This window comes from Pseudonaja textilis, chromosome 3 (assembly GCF_049901715.1).
Source record: "Pseudonaja textilis isolate UNSWEBS1 chromosome 3, rPseTex1.2, whole genome shotgun sequence".
NCBI classification, from domain to species: domain Eukaryota; kingdom Metazoa; phylum Chordata; class Lepidosauria; order Squamata; family Elapidae; genus Pseudonaja; species Pseudonaja textilis.
The window spans coordinates 63,542,610-63,569,590 of NC_141992.1; the positions used below are offsets into that span (position 1 = coordinate 63,542,610).

General features: G+C 37.4%; 1 protein-coding gene across 5 annotated transcripts in view; it reads right to left on the bottom strand.

Annotated features, from left to right (window-relative positions):
* Positions 1 to 12,487: 12,487 nt before the first annotated feature.
* Positions 12,488 to 26,981, bottom strand: part of FYB2 (FYN binding protein 2) — a 35,394-nt gene continuing 20,900 nt past the window's right edge. For 2 of the 5 annotated variants that reach the window (XM_087929967.1, XM_026707161.2), the window contains exons 10-18: positions 25,357 to 25,432; positions 23,531 to 23,572; positions 21,621 to 21,710; positions 19,425 to 19,453; positions 18,669 to 18,735; positions 15,899 to 15,983; positions 13,979 to 14,138; positions 13,658 to 13,691; positions 12,488 to 13,515 (exon numbers count right to left, since the gene is read on the bottom strand). In XM_087929967.1, the coding sequence (XP_087786093.1) occupies positions 13,509 to 13,515; positions 13,658 to 13,691; positions 13,979 to 14,138; positions 15,899 to 15,983; positions 18,669 to 18,735; positions 19,425 to 19,453; positions 21,621 to 21,710; positions 23,531 to 23,572; positions 25,357 to 25,432 (590 nt within the window). In that variant the 3' untranslated portion in view covers positions 12,488 to 13,508. Of the gene's footprint in view, positions 13,516 to 13,653; positions 13,692 to 13,978; positions 14,139 to 15,898; positions 15,984 to 18,668; positions 18,736 to 19,424; positions 19,454 to 21,620; positions 21,711 to 23,530; positions 23,573 to 25,356; positions 25,433 to 26,981 lie in introns of those variants that run through there. The other 3 variants (XM_087929968.1, XM_026707165.2, XM_087929970.1) reach the window with 2 other exon arrangements.

Genomic DNA, 26,981 nt, shown 5'->3' on the forward strand with positions numbered 1-26,981 from the left:
TTGCAAGCTATCCAGCAGCAACATTTCTCCAGTTTTAATTAAAGTTTTTTTTTATTGAGGAGTTTCCATCTTCATTGAAGGAATTCTTTTCACTGCAGCCTTTCATAACCACTTTGCCCTTTCTGCTGTTCATCATCCAGCGTTTGTTAGACTCAGACCACCTACTAGATCTCATAAACAAAATTTGCACTCTGCTTTTTATCTCATTATTAGTTCTCCCATCAATCATTTCGGGCCGTTTTGCATCAAATATATCAAAATGCTGGGCTTGCATATTTAAATTAGCAATATTTATTAATCTCATAGCAGCAACAGATCAAAACATCTATAGCCACAATATAAAATTCAGAATTGTGGGGAAAGGAAGGGAAAAAAGTATTTTCCTTCAGGCGTGAGTTTTTTTGATAATGTTCTTTTTCAGAAAAAAAGGCTAATAAACTGATAAAGCAGGGTAATTGCAGGCGAGCCACGCTTTTCAAAGAAGAGAGAGTAGCAGAGAACATTAGCAGCAGTCAAGAAAAGGCTCAAGTGAAAAAAAAAGGCACTCAAGTTTTTCTTGCTTCAAAAACTAATCAGTTTTTAAATGCTTGTGTAGCTATAGTGGTCTGTAACAACGTTTGCTAGGTGCTGATTTTAGGCAGGTTTTGAGAAAAAAAGTTTACTGACACACACAGCATATTTCATTCACTTGTAGGGTAATCTTGTACGTCGGTGGGCCTCAAACTTTTGGGCACCAGGGACCGGTTCTATGGAGAGAGGATTTTCCATGGACCAGAGGGGGTGTGGTTTTGCATGCTGCCTGTATACTGCAGGAGGGATGTTGCTTGTTTTGCGTGGGCTGGTTGCTGGCATGCCACGTACTGGTGCCAGTCCGTGGACCAGGAGTTGGGGACCCCTGCTGTACATGTCTGCTCAGAAAATAAGTCCCACTGGCTTTGGGTAGACATAGGTTTAAGTAAGAACATAGAGCATTGCTATCCAAAATATTTAATCTATCCTTTAGGGGAAAAAAAGATAGGGGAGTCTATTTGTTTTAGTTTTAAACATTGATCCAAAAGGAGCATCTTTGGCACTGCCACAGAAGCCAGCTGTGGAAGTGGATGGATTTGAGATCTTTCACAGACAAGGATATTTCCCAGTTCACCCTTTGGTCAAATCAAGAATCTCTTTCAATTACTAAGGCCCATTTTTGTTGTTTTTTAATCTTCATTTCTGACATCTCACTTCCAGATCATTAGGGACATTCTAACACAGGCAAAAAAAATGGATACGCATCTTGATAGTCGTGTTGGCTCTAGTATCCTTTCATCCCCAGAATCTGAGAATAATTTATGGAGCCAAAAGTTGTGCAGCAGGGAGATGAAGTAGATATTGCCAATAAATGACTGTGAATATTTTTTCAGCAAGTCACTGTGCATAATCAAAAGTCAGTCCAGAGTGGTCTTGGGTGATGACATGCTCCATCATGAATGCATAACATTGGTGTTTCTTTACCATGATAAACAGGAAACTTGACATTTTGACGTGTGTCATTTTTATTAATCACAAAAAACTTCTTTTTAAGTCTACAAATAGAGCAGTTTAAAGTCACGGCATTATCTTAATATCTGTCATAAGGGAGTCACATGTAACTGTTGCACTGAGAGTGTCCCCAGTACATTTTTAAAAGTAACAGATTAATGGGCATTTTCTATACAATCACTAATTACCTTGAAACATAACGAGTTTGTTGAATTCTAGATTTCAGATAACGCTGTTTTGTGAGTGAAGCTTTGTCATTTTCCCCTTCAATAGGAAAACATGTTTGCCTTTTTAGTACTGACATCATCCTTTTACAATACTGTTTCATGAGAACTAGAATATGAATTTGACAATGTTGTTCCAGACCTTAGGGCTTTTGTGTACTTCTAAAGCTTAACTGCCTGTGACTTTGTTGAGGTACAGATAAAGCAGGAATGACTTACGTTTAGTGTTCGTTTTCTTTACGCTACTTCAAGAAATAGAATAGAATTCTTTATAGGCCAAGTGTGATTGGACACACAAGGAATTTGTCTTGGTGCAAATGCTCTCAGTATACATATAAGAAAAGACACAGGGCATCATGTTTACTAAATGTGTAGTAACAAAACATTTTATTATTGGAAATGGTAGTATTCTTTGAACATGAGGATGAAAGCACACTTTGTAGATGCTGCAGTACATTGTTTCAGAGTTTTTATTTAGGCTCAGTTCTTATTTTAATTTTATGATAGCTATTTGTAATAATTATTAATACTTCATACTAATAATACTTGATATTAATAAGTTGATAAATTGAAGTGGAATTAAAATAACAGGCTAAAATCTAGCAGGTATAAACTATGATGGAGTCAAAACATTATTTTAGACAAAATGGGGAAATAATTTTAGCCAAATTACTTGGCATGGAACCAAATAATTCAAAAACTGAAATGTTCTCATTTTTTGATATGGCATCTCAACAGTCATTTATCTGAAAATGATTGTTGAGATGCTCATGTTTTCCCCCCTCTCCTTATTGGAGGATATTGTTTTACATGATTGCCTTCATTTAATGAACTTTGATGCAATTAAAGGAATAGCAAGTACAGTCACTGTTTTGCTGAATATGGATGTATGTAGAGATTGGCCTTGACTTACGACCACAATTGACTCTAAAATTTCCGTTGCTTAGCAAGACAGTGGTTAAGTGAATTTTGACCCATTTTACGACCATTCTTGCACAGTTGTTAAGCCAATCACAGCAGTTGCTAAGATAGTAACAAGATTGTTAAATGAATCTGGCTTCCTCATTGACTTTGATTGTCAGGAGGTCACAAAAGATGATCACATGACCTCGGGACATTGCAACTGTCATAAACATGAGTCAGTGGCCAAGCATCTGACCTTTGATCATGTGACCATGGAGGGTGCTGCAACGGTCATAAATGTGAAAAATGGTCGTAAGCCACTTTTTTCACTGCCGTTGTAACTTTGAACAGTCACTAAATGATCTGTTGTAAGTTGAGGACTACCTGTAACATGAAAGGCTGTGTAAACGGGCCTCTGAGTATGAAGTATGGATTTATAGAGTTTCAGGAATGTTGTCTGACCATGCTTCTTGTTCTTACATAAACATATATGTATGCAGCCTCTCCTGTTGTCAACACTTAATTCAGAGAAACCCACACCTAGGATTACTGGAGCTAGAATGCAAAGCTCTCTGGCATGCCAGCAAAAAGCATTTTCTTGTATCTGTTTGCAGCCCATATATGGGAAGCCATAGGGGAAGCCAAGCTTTCCTTTTAATCGCAGGTCATATTTCAATCTGGCACTCTTCATTTGTGTGGAGACAGAAACTCTCAGAATTCCCAACTAGCAAGGCCAAAGGCCAAGTTAGTTGGAAATTGCTGTCTAGCGCTAGGTAGGTCTACAACAGAGGTGGGGAACTATGGCCCCTGTATGACTCCCAGAATTCCTGAGCCAGCCTGGGAGCTGAAGTCCACAAGTCATAAAGGGGCCATAGTTCCCCATCCCTGGTCTACAGGATGCATAATACTTGAACTAGTTTTATTTTTCTCAAAATCTGAAAGTCTAGAAAGGCAGAGGTACACTCTATAAGGAATAAAAGTGCTCCCAATGAAAGTTGAAGATGGAGATGCAAAGAAGATAGGAAAGAAGCTCTATTAATAAAAAAAAGGATGGTTATTATCATTCTCAGTTTAAGCTGAATGTAATTTTTTCCTGCCCTGCTAAAAAATGTTTCATCCATCTGGATGGAAGCAGATGTTTTCAGAAAGGGTGCAACTGCTTAATGTCCATGTTATTATTTTACATCCATGTTGCACTTTACCTCTTTTTTTAATATCCAATTCAGATTACCGGTAAGGCTCAAGCAGTAAGTATCAGGAACATCACATGTGTGAAAGATACTTTTAACAAAACACCATTGATTGTAACACAATTATAGTCTTATGGCCAACTGAAATTTATCTTTGTTTGCTCGTGTAAAGACCCCTCTGACTATTGCATTTTCACTGTGGAGTCGGGACTGGAATTTGGATGTACACAAATTGTCTGCTGAATTGTCAAAAGGATGGCTAGAATTAAGATGAATTACCCTTTTGCCTTAGGAAAGGGCAGTGCTTGAGCTATGGAGCTAATGTGGTATTCAGTATAGATTCAGTTGGCTGTTACCGATCTATTTAAGTGAGGATTGATAGTGATGTTGTTTTCCCCCAACAAACAGGATAAACGCATTTCTACACTGTTGAAGTGAAAAGTACAATTTTCAATCACTGGTTTATCGGCATGTTCCAGTTAGAAAATCACTAATTCCTCTAAATTCCCCCCCTCCCCCAAACATCCCTTTGAATCAATACAGAATGTGTAAAGACAGTGAGAATGGTGGCTCATATAACAAGCTTTCATTCACAGATAATAGTGGTGTAATACTTTAGGTTGTGGATTTCAAACAAGGCTACTTAGATTGAATTTTAAGTAGGGTTAATTTCCTTGGAAGAAAAAATTTCCAATGGCCACTGCATTATCCTAATTTCTTCCACAGTAGCATTGTTTGTTTGTTTGTTTTGTTTTGTTTGAATATGTGATCTGAGTTAAATATAGAAAATTGTGCCTTCTTGCACCTGGAGCTAAAAATGACAGAATGTACCATGTTTGCTCATTTTGCAGAAAAGTCTATCCCCTTCATTACCATAGGTACAGGTTATTTAAAATACTTGAAGTGTACTGTCTCTGTTATCACTTTGCCTAATTGATAACATTTGCATGTGACAACATTTGTTACTATAATCATGCTGTGCAACCAAAGTGTTATTCGTGATGAGTCCTAGCTTAATAGTAGTTAATGTATGTTTTACTAAGCAGGACTTATGAATCTCTATAGCAAAGGTCTCCAAACTTGGCAACTTTAAGACTTGTGGACTTCAATTCCCAGAATTCTGTGAGTTGAAGTCCACAAGTCTTAAAGTTGCCAAGTTTGGGGACCCCTGCTCTACAGAGTTATAGGTAGGTCTCAATTTACAACTAAACATTTTGTTTAGTAACTGTTCCAAAATTACAATGGCACTGGGAAAAGTAACTTATGACTGTTTTCATACTTATGACAGTATCATGATGATGGGATCATACCATGATCATGTGGTTTACATTCAAAGGCTTGACAGCTGGTTCATATTTATGACAATTGCGGTGTCCCAAGGTCACATGATCCCTTTTTTGCCACCTTCTGACAAACAAAGTCAATGGGGAAGCCAGATCCACTTAATGATCCTGTTACTAAGTTAACAACTGCAGTGATTCACTTCACAAATGTGCCAAGCAAGTGGGGTAAAGACCACTTTAAAAATGTCTCACTTAGCAACATAAATTTGGGGCTCCATTGTGGCCCTAAGTCAATTTAGAAACCACACTGTGGCCAAGAATGAACTTGATCATTGGAGTATTCAGATCTTCAGAAAGGTGTTTTACTTGATCTTCACTCCACTTTTGATCTCTTGACTAGCTGTACTGTTTCATTTGATAGAGCCTTCTGTAAGGAGCCCATTTTTGAAAAGTGGCCATCAAAGCATAAACATTCATATGTTTGACATAAGGAAGCCCATTGCATCAAGGAAGCCCATGGCTAATTCACCAGTCTTTCTATGTAGACCAGTGGCCTAACTCGGTGCAAGGCAGCTTTTTGCCCCTTAACAATACTTATTGTATCCTACGACTATTATTAAGTGTTGTACCTTATGATTCTTGACTTTTGATGAATGTGTCTTTTCTTTTATGTACACTGAGAGCATTTGCACCAAGACAAATTTCTTGTGTGGCCAATCACACTTGGCCAATCAAGAATTCCATTCCATTCTATACTACTGGTATCAATGTAATTAAGCTGCATCCATGTTTGACTAAAATCTTAATATGGCTTTTCTCCTCCACATCTCTTGCACTCCTTTCCAGAATTTATCTTAACCCTTAGTGTTAATGCTACTTCCTTGGTACTTTCAAATGGCACCGCACATCCAAGTGAGCCGTTTTAAAATTTCTGTTGTAAGTGAAACATTTGTTAAGTGAATTTTGTCCCATTTCATGACCTTTCTTGACACAGTTATTAAGTGAATCACTGCAGTTAAAGAGAATATGGCTTTCCCGTTGACTTTGCTTGTCTGAAGGTCGCGAAAGGGAATCACATAACCCTGGGACACAACTGTCCTAAATACAAACCGGTTGCCAAACATCTGAATTTTGATCCCATGATCACTGGGAATGCTGGAAAGGTCATAACGGTGAAAATGGTCGAATTGTATTGACAGATTTAATAAAAGTTAGTCCCCAGTTTAAGCATTTTAATAGTTCTCCTAAATGTAACTTAAGTAACTAAGATAATGTAACATTGTTTATTTGAAAAGTTGACATGTTTGTCTATGCATTTTCCTAAGTAATTATTGGAAAACTCACAAAACTTTTGAATGATTACCAGTGTTCCAGTATTATTTCATCCCTAATTTGAAGTGAAATTACATTTTTTTTCCACATTAAGGTACACTGGTATGCATATCTAGCACTATTTCTTTTTTTCAGTATGACTGTTTTTTCTTCAATGTACAAAATACAAGCTATAGGACTATATATTTGTATCCTGAAACTACTGTATTTTTGGAAAACAGTACTGTTAAAACTCTGAGAAGAAACTGGGGGAGGAAAGGGGCTGTTTTTCCCTAAAAGATAAGTAAGGGGAAAATAAGATGACTGAAAATTAAGTAGAAATTAGCAGAAGTTGCTTTTAAGAATAACAGCTGGTGGAATTAAGAAAATAAAGTGTTGCTTTGCCTCAGATTTTGTTTTCAGTAAGAAAATTCATAGGATTTGCATAACCAGGCAGAGTAAAATTTATCAATATCCGTATGGAAAGGTAGTATTTTACAAAATAATATTCACTGATGCTTTCATGTTTAACTGTTATTTATAGAGGAGGTAGTCCAGATTGTTTTGAACTGATATTTATTCAGCTGATATAAGTTAGAAGTCAGCACAAGCACATTGTGGTTTTTTTTTATATTAAAAAAAGGATAATTGAAGTTTCATGTACCTATTTTTATGCTGAAAAAAGTTTATTGTATCTCATTGCATGTGATTATTACTTCATGGTTGACATTGCACTTCAATAAACATTATAAAAATGTAAACACATGAGTTTCTCATGTGAACTCTTCAGCCCTTTTATACTTTAAAAATTTAGAAATATAAATACTGTTGTTATGGTTGTTTTCAGCACTGTGCTTAGAGAAAATGTAAATTTCCAGGGAATTGTCATTAAAAACAAAAACAAGAATATTCTATGACCAAGAACAAATTCAGACAACCATTTTTCTAAATTCCATCTTTCTTTCTTTTTTGCTGACAACTTTTGTTGACAAACTTCACTTTTATCTACTTTGAGAAACGTATTGACACTCACATGTTGGGTTGTATGCCCTATTTTGGGCACCAAGAGCCAGTTCCGTGGAGAGAGGTTTTGCCACGAACTGGAGGGAGCGTGGTCGTGTGTGCTGCCTACATCCCGCAAATGGGGCTTTCCTTGTTTGCACAGCCTGGTTTCTGGCATGTCGCAGCCCGATGCCGGTTCATGGACTGGGACTTGGGGGGGCACTACCTTATTGTGTTTTGCATTTTTCTGTTTTGGAGCAAGGTAAGTAGAAATCTGCCTGTCCATTTGATAAATGACATAGATACAATGTTCATTACATTTATCCAATTGTGATGGTTTTCACAGAAAAAGAAAACGTTCACACCCTTGACAAATATGTGCAATATCTATGCTCGTAGTCTCGTAGTTGTGTTCATTTTGCACTCCCCCCGCCCCCCCTGCCAGTAACTTGAACAACAGACTCAGGTCACTTCCTTTTGTTTACTTTAATACAAGTAAGCTGGGGTGGGATTCAATTTTTTTAACAATCGGTTCTGTGGGCATGGCTTAATTGGTGGGCGTGGCTTGGTGGTCATGTGACTGGCTGGACATGGCTTGGTGGGCATGTTATTGGCTGGCATGGCCAACTCAATATCACTCACATTGAGGCACCATTTCGCCTGGCTCTCATGACTATGGGATGCTGCAACAGTATGAAAAACACTCAAGTCACTTTTTTCAGTGCCATTGTAACTTTGAATGGTCACTCCACACAAGCAATGTACCAGCAAAGGAGGGGAAAAACCCCCAGAGAAGTTCCTGAGACAGGAAGTCTAGTCCTGCCAAGAATGTAATAAGGGTTAACGGAGAGGCAGTTTCCATAAGCAACACCAGAATGTTTCCTTCTGCCTTCCTTACAGGATTAGGCCAGTAATTTCTTCTAACAACCGGTTCTCTGAACTGCTTAGAATATTAACTGGTTCTAGCGAACAGGTGCGAACTGGTAGAATCCCACCCCTGAAGTATCCCTCCCTGACTCCATTACCACAGTAAGAGACTATCATGTTTACAGATCAGATTGTGAAATCCATAGAGGAGGTGGTGGTGGTGTTATCTTCTATAAAAAGTCCCTACATCTAAAAAACATCCAAGTTACCCAGGAGTTTGCTATTCCTGAGACCATCATCTGTGAACTGTCCTTAAATATCACATTTCGGTTCTTACTATGTTACAGAGCCCCTGATTATGACATCGAACATGCAAACAACCTAAATAAACTACTAAGATGGGCAGCATCCTTCCCACACACTTTTATCTTTCTTGGTGACTTCAATCTACCTCATATTAACTGGACCCTTAATGAATGTACAACTGAACCCACACATGCAACCTTCTACAATGCAGTAACAAATCTAGGACTAGAACAACTAGTAACCAACAACACTAGACTTAACAACTGCCTCGATCTCATCTGCAATAGTTTGAATTCAATTTACGGAATACAAATTAAAGAACTCTTTTCAAACAGTGACCACAACATGATTGACTTTTGTCTCAACATACATCCACACAAAAATCATCACAATGACTGAATCCCGAATTATAATTTCAAAAAAGGCAACTATGATCTTATAAACAATGACCTCTCATCCCTTGATTGCCAGTTTCTATTCTCTGGATGCAATACTGTAGAAGACCATTACAACATATTTTTACTTGAAGTCAAAAGAGTCATCAAATTATATGTACCATTAACAACTCCCAAAACCAGAAAAAACAAATTACCCAAAACAATAAGGAAGCTTCAATCCAAAAAGAAATCACTTTGGTGGAAAAACAAATCTGGTCACATTGCCAACTTCAAAAGCCGATACAAAAATTTATGCCACCAGATAAAAACTGAATGCACCAATTATCATATTAAACAAGAAGAAAACCTTCTACACACTGATTCCACCTGCGCTTTCTACAAATTTGTAAACAAACTAAAAGACTCAAGGTCTATCCCACCCCTGAAAGGACCTAATGGTAAAGACTGCAATGATGACACTGTTAAAGCCAACCTCTTTAACACATTCTTTGGCTCAGTATTTGTAAACAGCAATAGATCATGCCCAGTATTTCCTAGTCGAACCACAGAGAACTACAATGATCTAATACATATCGATTTTATAGAAGACAATGTTGAAAAAGCACTACGCAATCTAAAACCATCCCTATCTATTGGACTGGATGGAATATGTGCCTACTTCTTAAAAAAGGTATCCACCGCCATAGCTGAACCTCTAAGCATAATCTTTGAAAAATATTTCAGGACCAGCTCCTTGCCAAAACTATGGTCACAAGCCACGGTCATGCCCATCTTCAAAAAGGGAGACCCCAGCCTAGTTGAAAATTACAGACCAATCTCTTTATGCTGCATCACCTGTAAAGTCATGGAATCAATTATTAACCAATCCATCATCCTCCACTTAGAAACAAACAACCTACTCTCTAATAAACAATTTGGTTTTAGGAAAAAAACTATCATGTAATCTGCAACTCTTACAGTGCAAAAACATATGGACTACACAACTCAATCATGGCAAAGCAATAGATGCAATCTACATAAACTTCTGTAAAGCCTTTGATTCAGTGGTACACGACAAACTACTCCTAAAACTAAAATCTTACGGTGTCTCTGGACAACTGCATAACTGGATAGAAACATTCCTGTCAAACAGACAACAAATGGTCAAAATTGGGAGTGTCCTATCAAATTCTGTACCTGTCAACAGTGGTGTCCCCAAAGGCAGTGTTCTAGGACCAACTCTTTTCATACTCTACATAAATGACCTCTGTGATCATATCAAGAGCAACTGCGTTCTCTTCGCTGATGATGTAAAGCTATTCAACACCACGGACAATACTGCTACCCTTCAAAAAGACCTTGACCATGTATCAGAATGGCAAACAAATGGCAACTTCAAATCTCAACAAATAAATGCTCTGTCCTATATATTGGCAAAAAAAAAATAATCAGAAAATAAAATACAGGCTGAATAGTCAAGACCTTGTTGATGATCCAAACTCTGTCAAGGATCTTGGAGTACTCATCTCAAATGACCTAAGTGCTAGAGCCCACTGTAACTACATAGCCAAAAAGGCGTTAAAAGTTGTTAACCTAATCTTACGTAGCTTTTTCTCTGGTAATATTATACTGATAACTAGAGCATACAAAACATTTGCTAGACCAATACTTGAATACACCTCATCAGTCTGGAACCCACATTATGTATCTGATATTAACACAGTTGAGAAAGTCCAGAAATATTTCACAAGAAGAGTTCTCCACTCCTCTACTTGTTGCAGAATACCTTATGCCACCAGACTCAAAATTCTAGACCTAGAAAACCTAGAACTACATCGCCTTCGGTCTGATCTAAGTATAGTATATAAAATCATACATTGCAATGTCCTACCTGTCAATGAATACTTCAGCTTCAGCCATAACAACATAAGGGTAAACAATAGATACAAACTCAAGGTTAATCGCACCATACTTGATTGCAGGAAATACGACTTCAGCAACAGAGTGGTCAATGTCTGGAACCTGACTGTGGTTTTTTCCCCAAAAAACTTTAACCTTAGACTGTCTACTATTGACCTCACCCCTTTCCTAAGAGGTCTGTAGGGGGCGTGCATAAACGCACCAATGTCTGTACCGTCCCTGTCCTGTTGTTTCTTTTATATATTTTTTTATTTTTCTTATATGTATACATGTATTCATAACTATGTTTTTACTTATACCTATTATCTTGTAAGCAATTGACAAATAAAAATAAATAAAAATAAAGTAGGCCAATAATGTCATTGTTGCATTATTCAAATTTGCCCTGTACTTTTAAGGAAAACAGGACAATTGATTCTAGCTTAATAGAAACTGGAAATGAAAACTTTTTAAGAAAAAAAAAATGTGTGTCTTATTGAAATATCATAGTAAAAAGTTTAAAAAATAGTAGGTAATGCCCAAAATGGTAGTAAGATTGTTACCGGCAACTTTCAGTGACTTTTAAGTGGTTTAGAATTTTTTTGTTGCTTTCTAATGGATGAAAACTTACCATGAATTCCTTACAAAAGATTTCATAAATATTTAAAATAAATCAAGTGAACAGAGGAGAAGCTAGAAGAGAAAGCCGTACGCAAAATATACCTGATGTCCTATATCAGTGGTGGCTAACCTTTTTGGGCTCCAGTGCCGATAATTGCACACGCGCTTGTTTAACCCAGAAGGCAATGCATGTGCCCCCCCCCATGCCCACATGACCTGCGTGATTTCGCTGTGCACTTCTGTGCATGCATGCGTGTCTCCTGTGAGCTAGATACCCAACAATCTGCAGTAGACCTTTTCTGGGCGAGGGCTCACAGCCGGTAGTAATGGCGCTCCTGGCACACATGTCATAGGTTCATCACCATGGTTCTATATTCAGTTTAGTTCTTTAAAATGAGCCTCTTTTTTTTGGGGGGGGGGTGCTTTTGTCAAATGGAAAGTTTTCTCCATTTTGCATCGCAACAATCATCTAAAACCCCAACAGCAACTATGCATGCAGTAGACCGCACTTGGACATTTTACAACCCACAGACCACATCTGGCCTTTTGGCTGTCCCTCTGCAGCCCATGGTGACAGCCCTCCATAACAATCCCAGTTTCTTATGTGGCCCTTGAGAAAATTAATCGCCTTACAGTGCGCTAGACTCGACTAGCATCACATTAACTACAAATTGTTATCAATGTTATCAATTTATAATTTGCATTAGCTTAAATTGAAAGGCGCACTATTTGAATTTGTTATAGGTAGTCCTCATTTCGCAACCACAGTAGAGACTGGCATTTTGTTAAGTGAAACAGTGATTGCTTTCCTTCCTGCTTTACAGACCTGGGAAGCTCATTAATGTGAGGGTTGGTTGTAAAGTTACCTTTTCATTACCATCATAGCTGCTAATGGTCACTAAACAAGGACTGTATGTGTGTGTGTGTGTGTGTGTGTGTGTGTATGTGTGTATATATATATATATCTCCAATGATGACATAGTCAGAATGACGTTTTCCCTTTAGTCATAAAAATCATAAGAATAAGTTGAGAGGCACCAGTAGTAGGGACAAAGTTTTTATACTGTTGCCTGATCATAAGTTGTTCTGGAAGAATGTAAAATCCCTTTCCTTTGGGTAACAACAAAGTTGTTCAGGCAGGTATCACAATGGAACTTCATCTTTATATTTCCTGCCCACTCTGCATCTTTTGACAGCAGATTTAAAACAAACAGGACTTTCCAACACAGAGGAAACATTCTGATTGCAATATTCATTATATTGGTAAATAATCACAGTTAAATACAATTCTGTTTTTTTCTTTTTTTTAAATGAAACAATAAACACTTCTTAGTATGTGTTTAAGTTCTGCAAAGTTTTATGCCAAGCTGTACACTTAGCTGCAAATGTGTTTTAATTGCCAATTCATACTTTATTTCTCCAATTTATATTTAAAAATAGTGCATCAAATGGACTCCCAATATTTTTTCTCAATGCTAAGTCCACAAATTCTTACACTAATTAAATACACAATTAAGTATAAAACTAAGTGTGATACTCCTAACATTGACAAAATACATACAAAAAAATGTGTCAAAAGCAGGTAATATATTTTGCACACAAAGACTAAGTATTGCTATACAGTATCCAAAGAACCAAAGTGACATTTGCAATTACCGTTAAAAAGAGCTGCTCTGGGAAGAGTTGTAATTTGAAATAAAGTTTGAAAAAAAAGTTTTTACAGACAATGATACTAAGTTATTTGTAACTCTGCACCTAGATTGATAAACTTTGGACAGGAAAACATGTATATCAAGCATTCTTTTTTAAAAAGTTACTTTTATGACAATCATTCAAAAAGTAGCAGTTGTCAGCTTCTGAAGAATTCAGACTGAGTGTGTTGTCCACAACTCCGTTTTTTGTTTTCTTTCCTAAGCAACGAACATTCTTGCAGACTATTTCCCCTGTATTGTGCCTACAGCATCCTTCCATAAGTCACACGTGTTGGCCTTCAGTTGTACAGCACTAGTGCCTGAATAGGAAAAAACACAAAACTACATTTACTCCACATACAAATGGTGTCATCCATAGAAAAACTACAGCTTTGAATTACTATGGGTTCTGATTTTAGCTAATCCCGTGTCTCAGAAGAACTGAGCCACTTTAAATCTTACCTGAAATTCAAATGTTCTAATAGCACATACCCATCTAGGAAAGATAAAATAAAATACATTACTAGAGGATGAGCTTTGTTAGAAATTTTAGTCACAGAGTTACAAATAAACCTTTCAAACATATAATCAAAAATATTCAAGTGCAAAAACTACGTATAGTTCTTTATATCCTACATTTGTATCATACTAGGATGGCCAAACTGCAACACCACCACCACCCCCGCAAAAAAAAAACAGTTTTTCTGATTTCTGACCCCACCCTCAGTGTTTGGTTTCGTTATTATGCTCATCTCTTCTGTTTTATTCCTTTTGAAACCTTACATTTGCCTTCAGAATTCCGACATATCAGTTGATTTCCCTCAGTGATGTCTATAACTTCAAGCTGTTCTCCAGGCAAGATCCTCAAGTCCAGGTTTCCTCTGATAGGAGTATTTGAGCAATGTGCAACTGCCGTATTTATTACTGTGATTTCTTTATTATACTGTGGCAGAGTAAAGGGGGAAAGAAATCAAGCTACAGTTTACATAAACTTAATCGAAAGCTTATTACAGATACAGTTTTGGATAGGATACACTGAGGATGCCAAAGATTTTAAACATTTGCATATAGGTAGTCCTTGAGTTACAATCATAACTGAGTTAAAATTTCTGTTGCTAAGTTGTTAAGTAAGTTTTGCTCCATTTTGCAACCTTTCTCGCCACGCTTGTTAAGTGAATCACTGCAACTGTTAACTGCAATTATTAACATGGTTATTAAGTAAATCTGGTTTCCCCACTGACTTTGCTTGTCAGAAGGTAGCAAAAGGGGATCACATGAACTCAGGACACTGCAACCATCATAAATATGAGCCAACTGCCAAGCACCTTGATTTTGGTCACGTGACCATGGACCAATTACTAAGCACCTGGATTTTGGTCACGTGACCATGGACCAATTACTAAGCACCTGGATTTTGGTCACGTGACCATTTTGCAACAGTCATAACTGTGCAAAATAGTGACAAGTCACTTTTTTTCCTATGCCGTTGTAACTTTGAATGATCACTAAATGAATGTTTGTAAGTCAGGGACTCCCTATAGTTTGTTTTTAAATATACATTAAGCATACTTTTTACTGCCCTCAAAAGTTCCGATTTCAAAAGTGGTTTGACATGCAGGTAGGCCTTGGGTTATGACCATTCAGTGACCATTCAAAGTTAGGACAGCACTGAATGAATAGTAGCTCTGACCATCCTCAGAGTTGTATTCTTGTTTCACGTTTTCCAGTCCTGAATAAACTCTCTGCTTCAACTTCCCCCACTGCCTATCTCCATCCCTCATCTCTGCCATTTTGGATGCCCTGCACTCCACCAGCTATTTCTGCTGCTCTCTGCTGCTACCACCCCAGCTGTTCCACCCTCAGGAGCTTTTAGCTATCTTCTTCCCATTGCAGGCCCAAGGTCTGGGCAACCCTGGGGTATGGATGGCAAGCATAGAAGGCCAAAATTATCTTCTACCACAGGTCCAAGCAGTTGAAAGCACAGCAGGAAGGACAAGTGAGGTGGCACACCTGTTCTTGGGTGAAATTTTCCCAGAAAATATATACTTTGTGGTAAGTAGTGATCAATCGAAAACAGTTTGCATTATTAGAAGTAAGAGGAAGGTATATAAAGTTCGTTCATTTGATCAAGGTTAAAATAGATATTATATTGTCCTGGTAACCCTTAATGGACTCTTGCTGACATCAGGACTGAAATGAATAGGTATTTATGGATTTGTTTATAGATAAGAGATAAGATATGGGATGGAGATTATTTGCTGTATTTTAACTGAAAGTGATACATTATTAAAATTGTTGATATTTTATATATTTCTTTTCTTTTTCTTTACTGTATTCTAACTTTTTGTTTTTCTCCTCTTTTCTATGCATTTTACTTTTTATTGTATATTTTAGTTTGTATTTGTTTTTAATATTGTAATTACAATCTTTAATAAAATTACTATATTAAAAAGTATATATATACTTTGCAACCACAGATTTTTCTCTCAAAACAAGGTCCAGAATTCTTGGTTACCACTAAGAATTTATGCATATTTCTAATGACAATATAATGTAATGAGAATCGTTTTCTGGAATGTTGCTATTCATAGTTCTGTATCGTGACAAGAGATGACAAATTGCACAGCATATTTTCATATATCATACACACAACAGTAACCATGCCAACATCTTCCAAGCTATTTAAAAGAAGAAGAAACTTACCATAAATCTCTCTCTAAACGATTGTTCCTCCTTTGTCATCTTGTTATTTTTTTCTACAATGTATTTCTTGACTTTAAAGGGATTTCTAAGAAAGACACATGTACAGAATTAATCTAACAAATGGACATATGAGAATCATGGAGGGTGGGACCAGGATTTTTCAGAGTGGCATTGCCAAAACTGCATCAGAGACCAGGTGCCCTTATCTGGAAAAATCTTCAAATGACCTTGAAGCCAGGTAACTAACCTTTTTTCTGCCTAACAGTAAACTGAACAAACCAGCTGTGTGTTTTGAACTGTGCACATTTGCCAATAAGAAGACAGAACTTCTCCAAAAATGTTAGCTTCCGGGACTACGTCAATTTTTTCTTTGCTAAACTCTACAGTAAATTGAACTATGCTTTGGCTACTTCAGATCAGCCTAATTTAGACTTGATGTCACATAAATCTTCCAGCTTTGTATTGTTAAAGATGTAAAATCTCAACTTGAAAGATGTGACAGTGGAAAATTTCTGTTGAATAGCATTAAATGTTGTGTACCAATGTTTAATATTCTGCTTCTTCCATAAATAATACAAATGTAAATAATATATTTTTAGAAATTCCCATTCCTTCAAGAATAAATGCATCCAATATTCTTCCTTTATCTTTCTGCATGATTATTGTTTGCTTTTTCTCTCTCTACCTTTCAACAGCAACAAAAAAAATGTAAATATCCATCTTTATGACAAATATTCTCTCTTGAAAAAAGGAGAGGGGGAGAGAGAACACAGTTTTCTAATGTCAGGGATGTCAGAAAATGCTGAAGTTCCAGAGAGACAATGAGTACCAGCACGATCAACTAAGATACCACATAACAGGCCTCATTTCATGCACCACTGAATCACAAAACCATTTTCAAATAGGAATCATGTAGTTACAGTACCACCCAGACCTGTAGTTCAATAGGTGGCAAGCAGAGCACCAAGCAGCTATCATCCAGCCGGAAAGTTACAAGGGATTTTGTTTTAATGCAGAAGAAAAAAGCAAAAAAGCTGATGCTAGAATTAAAAGGCTATTTGATTTTCAAGCAGCCTTTGACTCCACAGCATTCCATTCCTCACAAAAATGCATTTAATACTCAATTATTCTCATGCTGCTGAAGAACTGGTTCAGTTTTATTATCAGGGCTGACGTATATCACCTGCAGAGACACTCAGCCATAATGCCTACCAAAAAACAACGTGACTCTTTGCACTCAGTTCCATATTGTTAACCAGAGAGCTTAGCTGAAATTTTATGTATAACTGAAGAATCTCAAGATCAAACTAGGGTGGAGGAAAATACAGAATTTAGCAGAGGTGGCATTCAGCAGGTTCTAACCAGTTCTGTAGAACCAGTTGCAGAAATTTTGAGTAGTTTGGAATACCACCCATCGATTCTTTGCCTCCTGAGTCCCAGCTGATCAGCTGGGTCTTTTTTCGTTGCCCTGCACAGGAGAATGGAGCTGGAAAGCAGGTTAGTGGGGTGGGGAGAGAATAGGGATCTTTCCCTGGAGTTGGGTGGGAATGGGGATTTTACAGTATCCTTCCCCTGCCACACTCACCAAGCCATGCCCACAGAACTGATAATAAAAGAATTTGAATCCCACCACTGGAATTTAAGACATTTTAATTCTATAATGGAAGACAGATGGAAAAGTGATCTTCACAATGCCTGAGAAACATTTATCGTGTGGCACTGAAAACTCTGCTTCTTCTGGCTATACAAAGTTGCTCATTTTGTATCGGGAACAATTCATGCTATCCAGAAAGTTTAAAATATTTCAGTTCATAAAGTTGCTGGAAGCTTACACAAAGCCTTTACAGACAAAAGAATTAAGGGATTAAAAAATAGTAATTCCTTAATTAAGCCAATTTTAATCAAAGTAGATTTAGGCATCAGTTTCTTGGTGTGATCTACGGGATCTTGTATGGATAACAATCAGGATTGGAAGAATGGTATGTAAGCTGCCTTGACCTCATGGAAGAAAGATGGGATACAATTTTGTGAATAAATGAATAAAATAAGTTCCCCCCAAAATGTCCCAGATATGCATCAGAGTTTTTGAAAATAAATTCCAAGGCAAAAAAGATCTGTCTTAATATTTCTATATTAGCCTTAATAGCATTGACATTTTTGAACCTTGGTGTTGGAGAAGACTCCACCGAATACCATGGATAGCCAAGAACATGAGCAAATCAAGCCAGAGTTTTCATTAGAGACATAAGTGACCAAGCTCAAATTATTTTATTTTGAATATATTACACAAAGATCCAGCTCTCTGAAGAAGGCTCTAATGCTAGAAAGGGTAGAAAGAAAGAAAAGGGGATGACTATCAGGAAGCTGGATGGATTCAGTTTCAGTGGTTAATAGGTGTGCTGCTAGAAAACCTGAAGGACCAAGTTAGGGATAGATCATCATGCAGACCAGAAGTCTCCAAACTTGGCAAGTTTAAACTTGGCCAGTCAGCTGGCTAGAGAATTCTGGGAGTTGATGTCCACAAGTCTTAAACTTGCCAAGTTTGGAGACCTCTGATGTAGACAATCCATCTACCTGGTCACTATGAGCCAGTTCTAAAAGCACATAATCAATTAATTAACCTTATTATTGCATTTTATATTATTGTAGCCAGTGAGGTCATCATACATTTTAAGGATACTGCTGTAATTTTATAGATTTGAAGGAAGTTTTATTGGCATGAGAAATGTTAGATAGGAAAGAAAAATATATTCACGACTATTTTACCTACCTTGTATCATTTTGTTCTGGGTCAATGTCATTATACACGAAGTTTTCCTGGGCCATGACATCTGCAACTAAAATCAGAGAGTGTGATTAACTATTTACACTTTCCCAGAATTAAGAAAGAGAAACATCTAAAATCTTATTGTCTGCCAAATGCAACATGAAAGGAGAAACAAATGGAGTGACAGTAGGAAATAAGCAAACTTAATCACCAACTTCTAAAAAATTACAGTGCACCCCAGAAAATGAATGGCTTTTGAATTCATAAAGTGAGCAAGGCTACTTTTGAAACCCCAAGTGACTTCCTTGTAAAAGGAGACTGTCACAATGATCATTTGTCTCTTTAAGAATTTCCCACTCTAGAAATTGCTTCCTAAAGGACTAATGGCTATGTAATAAGTGTTAAAATAACTAAGAATGTTGTAACATCTGAAAAGATCTAACTTGTCTGCAGCAGCTCTATAAATTCAGTGTGTAAAAGAATAATCATAGCATCAATTTACTCTTAAAGGCTGAATCTGTAGCATTAGAGATTAGCAATGGCAGACCTGCTAAAAATCCTTCTTGGCTAGACTCCATCATAAAAAAAAATGATCTGTTAGAAATGAGAAGCAGAGTTTTAAACAGGCACTATATTTTCTGTTTACAATTACAAAATAAAAAGAGGGGTGCCTATTCCAAAGAATCTCACACATGCGGACAGGACCAAAACTGTTATTTCAAAAGAGAGTCAGTTTATCTATTCGACATGCAAGCTTACCTAGGTTTGGTACAGAACGGGAAAGATTGCTGCAGAAGACAAATAAAACAAATGTGCATTTCAGCATGGGTTATAAATAACATTTGGCTGCACATCTGCAGTTAAGGTTTTCAAACAGGACTTCAGGTGCACCAACTTCTATACTCACCATCACACTTGCGTGACTCTTAATTTTGAAGATTATATCATCGTCGTTGTCATCTTTAAATGACCCCATAATCCCTTGCAGGGTGGAGTCTTGGCAACTGAAGGGAGCTGTGTGTTTACTGGCTGGATGCCCTTCCCATAGCCTATGTGGAGTTATATTCAGCAGATACAATCTCAAAGTACCCAGAGAGAGAAATATCTGCCTCGACCTAGGATCGAACTCACAGCCTCCTGAATGTGAGGCGAGAGCTCCGCTCTAGGCCACCGCACCACTTCATTTTAAAGATTATATGACTGAATAAAAAAGCCATAGTTGGAAAAAAAAACATTGGATTGAGAAATATTTGAACTTCACAGTATTTTTGTTATCAACTCCTGAAAGCAGCACATTTACATATCCAAAATGCATTACATTTTTTGGAGCCTAGAAAAGAGTTATGGTTTCAACTGAGGTTTCTTCATAAAAATTAGGGAAATGTTCAACCTGAGAGCATTTTCACAGATCTCAAGACTAATGTAAGGTACTTGATGACAGAACAACCTAGGGTCCCGAAAGCAGCTTAAAATTTCCTGGACAAGCACTCAGTATTAATGGAAAACTTGGCCTCCAGGACTTACTACACTTTACTAAAAAATAAACCAAGAGAAGTAAAGTTAAACAATGCAGTTCAAATCCCTTGCGTATAAATATGGTCAATTTCTTCTTCCAGCATCCCAAACTGCATGGAGATAAGCAGAAAGCTAAAAGCTAAATCTTACCACAAAGTGTCACACTTATTTGTGCTAAACCCAGAACAAAAAACGCAGTCAATCAACCCTCAGGACCCATATTTCTATTTTGAGAGGTGAAGTATTTGTTCAATCAATCAATCAATCAGAGAAGAGCTGGAATGGACCTTGGAGTTTGACCCTATACCATTTCAGACAAGTGACTGTCCAGTCTGTTCTTAAAAACCACCAGTGATGAAGCACCCACAACTTCTGAAGGCAAGCTCTTCCATTGGTTAATTGTTCTCACTATTTCAAAGTTTCTCCTTAATTCTAGGTTGCTTCCTTTCTTGATTAGTTTCCATCCATTGTTTCTTGTCCTGACCTCTGATGCTTTGAAAAATAAGTTATTTTTCCCCTCCTTTTTGTGGAAACCTCTCAAATGCCTACCAGCTACCATTTTCTCCTTCAACTTCCTCCTCATTAATGCTCCTCATTCACTAACATTTCTGCCCTTCCCACTCAGTCTGGGTTAAGATGGAAGGGAAAGGCCTTGCCATTCTGTAAATGTATCTAAAGCTTTTGCATTGCTATTCCAATCCCATTTATATTTAAATGACATACATGGTATTATTGAACTAGTAATTAAGAAGTTGTAACCTTCACAGTGCTGTGATTTGTATTGCAGTAACCCAGCACTTCAAAGGTTCATCAGCCACTATAGTGACACCACAGGAATACAATCAAGGACTGGCACTTTAAATTAATCAGCAGATGCCTTTTATGGATGATGATGATGATGATGATGATGATGATGATGAGTTCTTCATGTTCTCTGAGATTGTTTTACTGCAGATGTTTCATTATCAGGCTAGGTAAGATCATCAGTGCAAAGGGGGTTGAAGTTTGCTGGTTGTTTATTGCATATAGAATAGCTTCCCCTGCCAATCTTGCTTGCAATGTGACTTCTTGCTTGACTTAATTAGGGACATACTGTATATTCTCTACATACCATATACAGGTAGCCCTCATCTTACAACAGTTCATTTAGTGACCGTTCAAGGTTTAAAAATCACTGAAAAATGTGACTTATGACCGTTTTTCAGTTATCCCCGTGATCATGTGATCAAAATTCAGGTGTTTGGCAACAGGTTCATACTTATGACTGCTGCTGTGTCCCAAGGTCATGTGATTCTCCCTTTGTGACCTTCTGACAAGTAAGATTGTAAAATGGGACAAAATTCACTTAACAACTGTCTCTCTTAGCCACAGAAATTTTGGGCTCAATTATGGTCATTAGTTAGTGGACTACTTATACTATTGGCATAATACATTACATACCGAGAACTCTCTTTCATGTGTGTGCTTTTTATTTTGAATTTTCCTTTGAAAAATTTTCCAAATCCTTTGAGTTTTTCAATTTTGATATCCCTAGAACAAAAAGAGAGAGAGAAAGAGAGAAATTAACAAATAACAAAGTGAAGGTACTATAGATAAACATTTTATACATTGTCTTTCTTTATGAACATAAAGTTGGGAAAAGACAATAAGAGGTCACAACATGCCTCTGATTTGTGACCTCTGGCACCAGCATGTAATTGCTCTGTTTCTAGAATTTCTTTACAAAAACATTAGAGAAACAAATGGTGTATAAATCTAAAGGTGGAGCCAGTGTTCAGTGTTCAGAGGCAGACTGTGCCGCGGCCCCTTAAAAGAGTTCATGCTAGCATACAGCAAAGACCATTTCAACAGCTCCCTTGTGCTTCAGCAGCTGGTTAACCCTGAAAAAAAACCCACATATGTCAAAGCAGAAGGCAGACTGCTACCAAGTTAATTCTTCCCAAGGCATCGACAACCATGCTCCGTGTGGCATAAAAACAACTCAGAAGAAGCTCAGAACTCAGAAATATCACATTGCTAACTAGAGCATGCAAAACTTTTGCTAGACCAATACTCGAATACAGCTCTTCAGTCTGGAATCCCCACTGTTTATCGGACAGTAATACAATTGAGCAAGTCCAGAAGTATTTCACTAGAAGAGTACTACACTCCTCTGCTCGCAACAGAATACCCTATATCAGCGGTCGCCAACTGGTGGGCCGCGGCCCACTGGTGGGCTGTGAGAAAATTTTGGTAGGCCACAGAGAAATCTCACCCCAAAAGCAATTAATCCAGGCTGTGCAGAAACACAAGGCTGCTCAGCCCACATGGCCTGCGGGAACCCTCCCCGCCCACTCACTCCTTACCCAGCAAACTTGTCTGCTAAGTTGCTATTTTTCCTTTTTCCGACCATCATCTGTTCTGCTGTGCTGGGAGATTTAGATTAGCTAGGAAGCAGGAAATGGTTGGATTTCTTGCTTTCTAGCTAAGCACAGCTGAACCTCCCTTAGGACTGAAGGATTGCTTGCAAGCAAATTCAGTGCAGACTCACAGCAAGCAAATTTGAGAGACTGAGCTAGCCGATGGCAGATAGATCACTCAATGATTCTGTGAGCAACTCAATCTGCCTGCTTTGCCTGATTCTGGGTAAAAGTTTCTCTTTTTTATAAAAAAATTCAATATTTATATAAATATTTATAAAATTGACATACAAGCCATGCCCAGCCAGTCACATGACCACCAAGCCACACCCACAAATTAGGCCATGCCCACAGAACTAGTTAGTGGTCCCTGGCATCTAAAATTATGAGTTTGGTGGTCTGAGGTCCAAAAGGTTGGCGACCCCTGCCCTATATCACCAGTTTTGAGATTTTGGGCTTGGACAACCTTGAACTATGCCAGCTATGGTTAGACTTAAGCGTAGCACACAAAAGTATCTGATACAATGTCCTACCAGTCAATGACTACTTCAGCTTCAACCACAACAATACAAGAGGACACAACAGATACAAACTCAATATAAACCACTTCAAACTCGATTGCAGAAAGTACGACTTCAGCAACAGAGTGGTCAAGGCCTGTAATGCATTACCTGACTCTGTAGTTACATCCTCTAACCCCCAAAACTTTAACCTCAAACTATCTACTATTGACCTCACCCCATTCCTAAGAGGTCTGTAAGGGGCGTGCATAAGTTCACAATTGTGCCTCCCATGCCTGTCCTATTGTCCCCATTTATTTGTATCTATTTCCTCATGTTTATACTTATACCTATTATCTTGTAAGCGATTGACAAATCAAATCAAATAAATAAAAAAATAAATAAAAGAAGCCTACTATATTCTAGCATTGTTACTCTGAGGAACACCCACCTTTTATAATTCCTGGAATGAATAATTCCTTTTCCAGAAATTCTGGGAGAGCAAGATGGGAGAAAAGATAAAGATTATTACTAAAAGCATCTATTTCTGATTTTGCTCTCAGGGTGGAAGTTAGTTCCGAGCTATGTTCAACTACTGGTGGTTAGATAAAGATATTGGGGTGGGGGCATGCGGGATTGGTAGTAGTGGAGAGGAGTCAATTCCAATTTATCCCAAGGGCACCACTATAGGGAAGGGTCATGCAGATTATTTCTGGTAATAGGGTACTCTATCTTAGGCTCTCAAAATTGGATTGAGGGCTTTCTGCTGGTTGAATACTGGTGGTCCGTGACTTACAACAGTTCATTTAGTGACTGTTCAAAGTTACCACAGCAGTGAAAAAGATGACTTATGACTATTTTTTCACACTTACAACCTTTGTAGAAGCCCCATGACCATGTAATCAAAATTCAGATGCTTGGCAACGGGTTCATACTTATGACCGCTGCTGTGTGCCAAGGTCCTGAGATCCCCTTTTTCAACCTTCTGACAAGCAAAGTCAATGGGAAAGACAGATTCACTTAACAACCAGGTTATGAACTGCAAGTGATTCACTTAACTTATGGCAAGAAAGGGCATAAAATAGGGGAAAACTCACTTAACAAGTGTTTCACTTAAGAGCAGAAATTTCAGACTCAATTGTGGCCGTAAGTAGAGCACTACTTGTATTCTGTAAGCAATTGGTCCAATGAATTGGCTGGGTATCAAGTCAGGAAATTTTGGCCTAGTCTGTTCCAATTGATATTCTAAAGTAGTACAGTTAATCCTCAACCCAACAGATAACAGATAATCAGAGCTGGAAGGGACCTTGTAGGTCATCTAGTCCAACCCGCCCACCCAAGCGGGAGACCCTACACCATTTCTGACAAATGGCAGTCCAATCTCTTCTTGAAAGTCTCAAGTGATGGCGCTCCCACAACTTCCTAGGGCAAGCTGTTCCATTGGTTGATTGTTCTCACTAGGGCACCTAGTACAAAAGTTCATTCAGTGACCATTTGAAGTTACAACGGCACTGAAAAAAGTGACTTATGACCGTTCTTCACATCTACGACCTTTGCAGCATCCCCATGGTCACGTGATCAAAATTCAGACTTTTGGCAATTGATTCGTATTTATGACGGTTGCAGTATCCCAGGATGAAGCGGTGCTCTTTTGTAACCTTCTGACAAGCCAAGTCAGTAGGGAAGCCCGATTCCCTTTCGTGTTAATAATTTAATAACTGCAGTGATTCAATTAACAAGTTGTAAAGAAAGGTCGTAACACGAGGCAAAACTCACTTAACAAACATCTCACTTAGCAACAGAAATGTTGGGCTCAATTGTGGTCATAAGTTGAGGACCACCTACAGGTTGGTTACTAAATGGTTACTATGGTTATTAAACATCAGGAGGAATTTTCTGACTATACAAGCTGCCTCTATAAAGAGGCTCCTGTATTAAGTGGTGAATTCTTACTTCGATCTTCAATTAGAGGCTCGATAGTAAACTATCAGAGATAATATAATAGATCCAATTCCAAGCAGGGAGTTGAATGGGATAACATCTAAGATTCCTTCCAACTATATGATTCTTAATATTTCCTATACTCCAAAAAGGGTCTGTAGTAACACAAATAAACATACTTGACCAAGAAGACAGCACTAAATGCAGCATTTTTAGTGTGCCTATAGGAAAAAGCACCAGCTTTCCCCTAAACTGTACAATATATAAAAATGCCAAAGTACTCAGTCATATAAAAGACTCAAAGTTCAGACAGCCAGTCAAAGACTACCTACTCACTCTGATTTGGAGGAATTATAACCTTCACTTGGAATGTCACTTTGAATATCTTCATATGTTTCTTCGTAGGTATCATCTGAAATATAAAGCAACAAAAAACCATATTTGTAGGTAAACCACCCGTTGCTGGTAATTTTAAAGTATAGTTAGATTTATTTATTTAGCATATGGCAAATACATGGGACTTATAGTGATTCAAATGTTAATGTCCAGTTAAAAATTAACAGTTTTGCTATATTTCCAAATGGTGTCTTTTCTAACTATACTTGGACATTAAGTACAGTTAGAAAAGACACCATTTGGAAATATAGCAAAAGTATTAACTTTTTCTATCATTAATAACCTAGCTAAACTCTTTTTGGAATATCCAAGAAGTAGTGCCTGAACAAATTTCAAGAGATTTTAAAATATGGAATATTATGAACTGGAGTATGAAAGAAAAGAAGCACATGTTTTCTATTCAAAAATACATTAAAAGAATATATTTTAAAATTCTACACTTTTGTAGCTTTTATTGCACCCTATAACTGTCTCAAATTGAGCCAGTCCTGTAGGAAAGGATGAGGTAGAGAAATCACACTAAATTTTAACTCCAAATAATTATTAATCTCTCTAACCATCCAATTATTTCATATTCTTATATAAATTAACTTCTGAGTTTTATTTTCTGTTACATTCATATTCTGCCTTTCTTCCAAGGGGCTCAACTTAGCCCAAATGTGGTCTTATTTTTACCTTTACAGCAATCAAATATTCTCAGTACTCAAATAGTACTCAAATATTCTGATTTGGTAAGTCAACTAACAACCATCAAATAAATCTCAAGACTGAGCAAGGAATTAGTTTGGAGATATGATTTATACATACACGCCCATTTTGTCATATGCTACTTAGAGTTTTCGGATTGGGGCCAGTTACCAATACTATTATACCAACCAACCAATAAGTACGATAAATTAAATGAGAGATGCATTCAAAACCATGACAGTTCCTGATGAGAAAGTTCACATAAATCAACATTAAAAATTCAGTGACCATAACTTCACTTATACCACGTGGAATGAAGACTATCATTTGAAAGTCAATGTATCACTAAGGGTGATTTTTTTTTAATTTGACAGAACAACATCAGCCTCCAGATATTTTAAATGAAGTGTCTTGAAAGAAGATTGTCAGTAAAAAGCATGACCTGCTTAGCCAAATGGCTTACCAAGAAATCTTGAGCCAGGTGCTATCAATCAGCCTAACCTAACAAAATGAGAATGAGTTGGAAGATACCCATATATCTTCCCTTTGATGCAAGGGAGAAAGAAATGAATAATATACTAAGGGAAAAACTGGAGGAAGCAACTAATCATCTCTCCATCACTGAGAAGAGCAAAGCTAGTTTAAGGAGCAAAGTGGAAAGTTCAGACTGAGAAATTACAGAGTATATTATTCAGGCTTTGAGGACTTTGAGGACTAACAACTTCAGGTAAATTGTTTTCTTAAGTTTTTACAGGTACTTACATGTATGGTATTCAGCTTTGTTTGGGTATTTTCCCATGTCATTGTAGTTGTGCTTTTAAAGTAGTAGCAATGTTTCAGCAGAATCTTATCTGCCATCATCAGGCTTCTGTATTGTG